Genomic DNA, 485 nt, shown 5'->3' on the forward strand with positions numbered 1-485 from the left:
GGCGACGTCGGCCGCGCGAGGCTTCGCGCGTGAGCGGCGAGGGCACTGGGCCTGGCTACCCAGCTTTCCTGGTGGGCGAGCAGGTCCTCGACGTCGGCTCCGTGGGGGGAGCGCGGGGAGGAGGGAGGTGTCGGCGTCAGCGGTGTAGTCGACGGCGGTCCTGGCCATGGAAGAGACGCAGCCGCTTCCGCAGTCCGAGCTCCCGCTGTGCGACAGCCTCATCATCTGGGTGAGTGCGAGGGGGCGAATCGGGCCGAGGGGCCACGGCGAGTTCCTGGGGCAGGGGGGTGCCTGGTTCTCGCACGTTAGCCTGCGGAGGAGCGACGGTCACCTGCGCCCCGGACTGCGCGTAGCCCTCCGCGTCTCCAGTCGCCCTTGACCTCGAGAGTGCCACCTGCGGGTCGCGGGGCAGGTGTGCGTAGGTGAGTGAGTGTGCGTACGTGTGTTTCTGTCTTCGCGGGCGGGAGGGGGGAGGGTAAAAGGAG

At 70.3% G+C, this 485-nt stretch overlaps 1 protein-coding gene across 1 annotated transcript in view; it reads left to right on the top strand.

Moving 5' to 3' along the window:
* Positions 1-6: 6 nt before the first annotated feature.
* HOOK1 (hook microtubule-tethering protein 1) overlaps positions 7-485 on the top strand; it is a 71,914-nt gene continuing 71,435 nt past the window's right edge. Inside the window, exon 1 of the mRNA XM_010859256.1 lies at positions 7-229. Coding sequence (XP_010857558.1) covers positions 167-229 — 63 coding nt within the window. The 5' untranslated portion in view covers positions 7-166. The remainder of the gene's footprint in view (positions 230-485) is intronic.

This window comes from Bison bison, unplaced genomic scaffold (assembly GCF_000754665.1).
Source record: "Bison bison bison isolate TAMUID 2011002044 unplaced genomic scaffold, Bison_UMD1.0 scf7180017856337, whole genome shotgun sequence".
In the NCBI taxonomy this organism is placed as follows: Eukaryota; Metazoa; Chordata; class Mammalia; order Artiodactyla; family Bovidae; genus Bison; species Bison bison.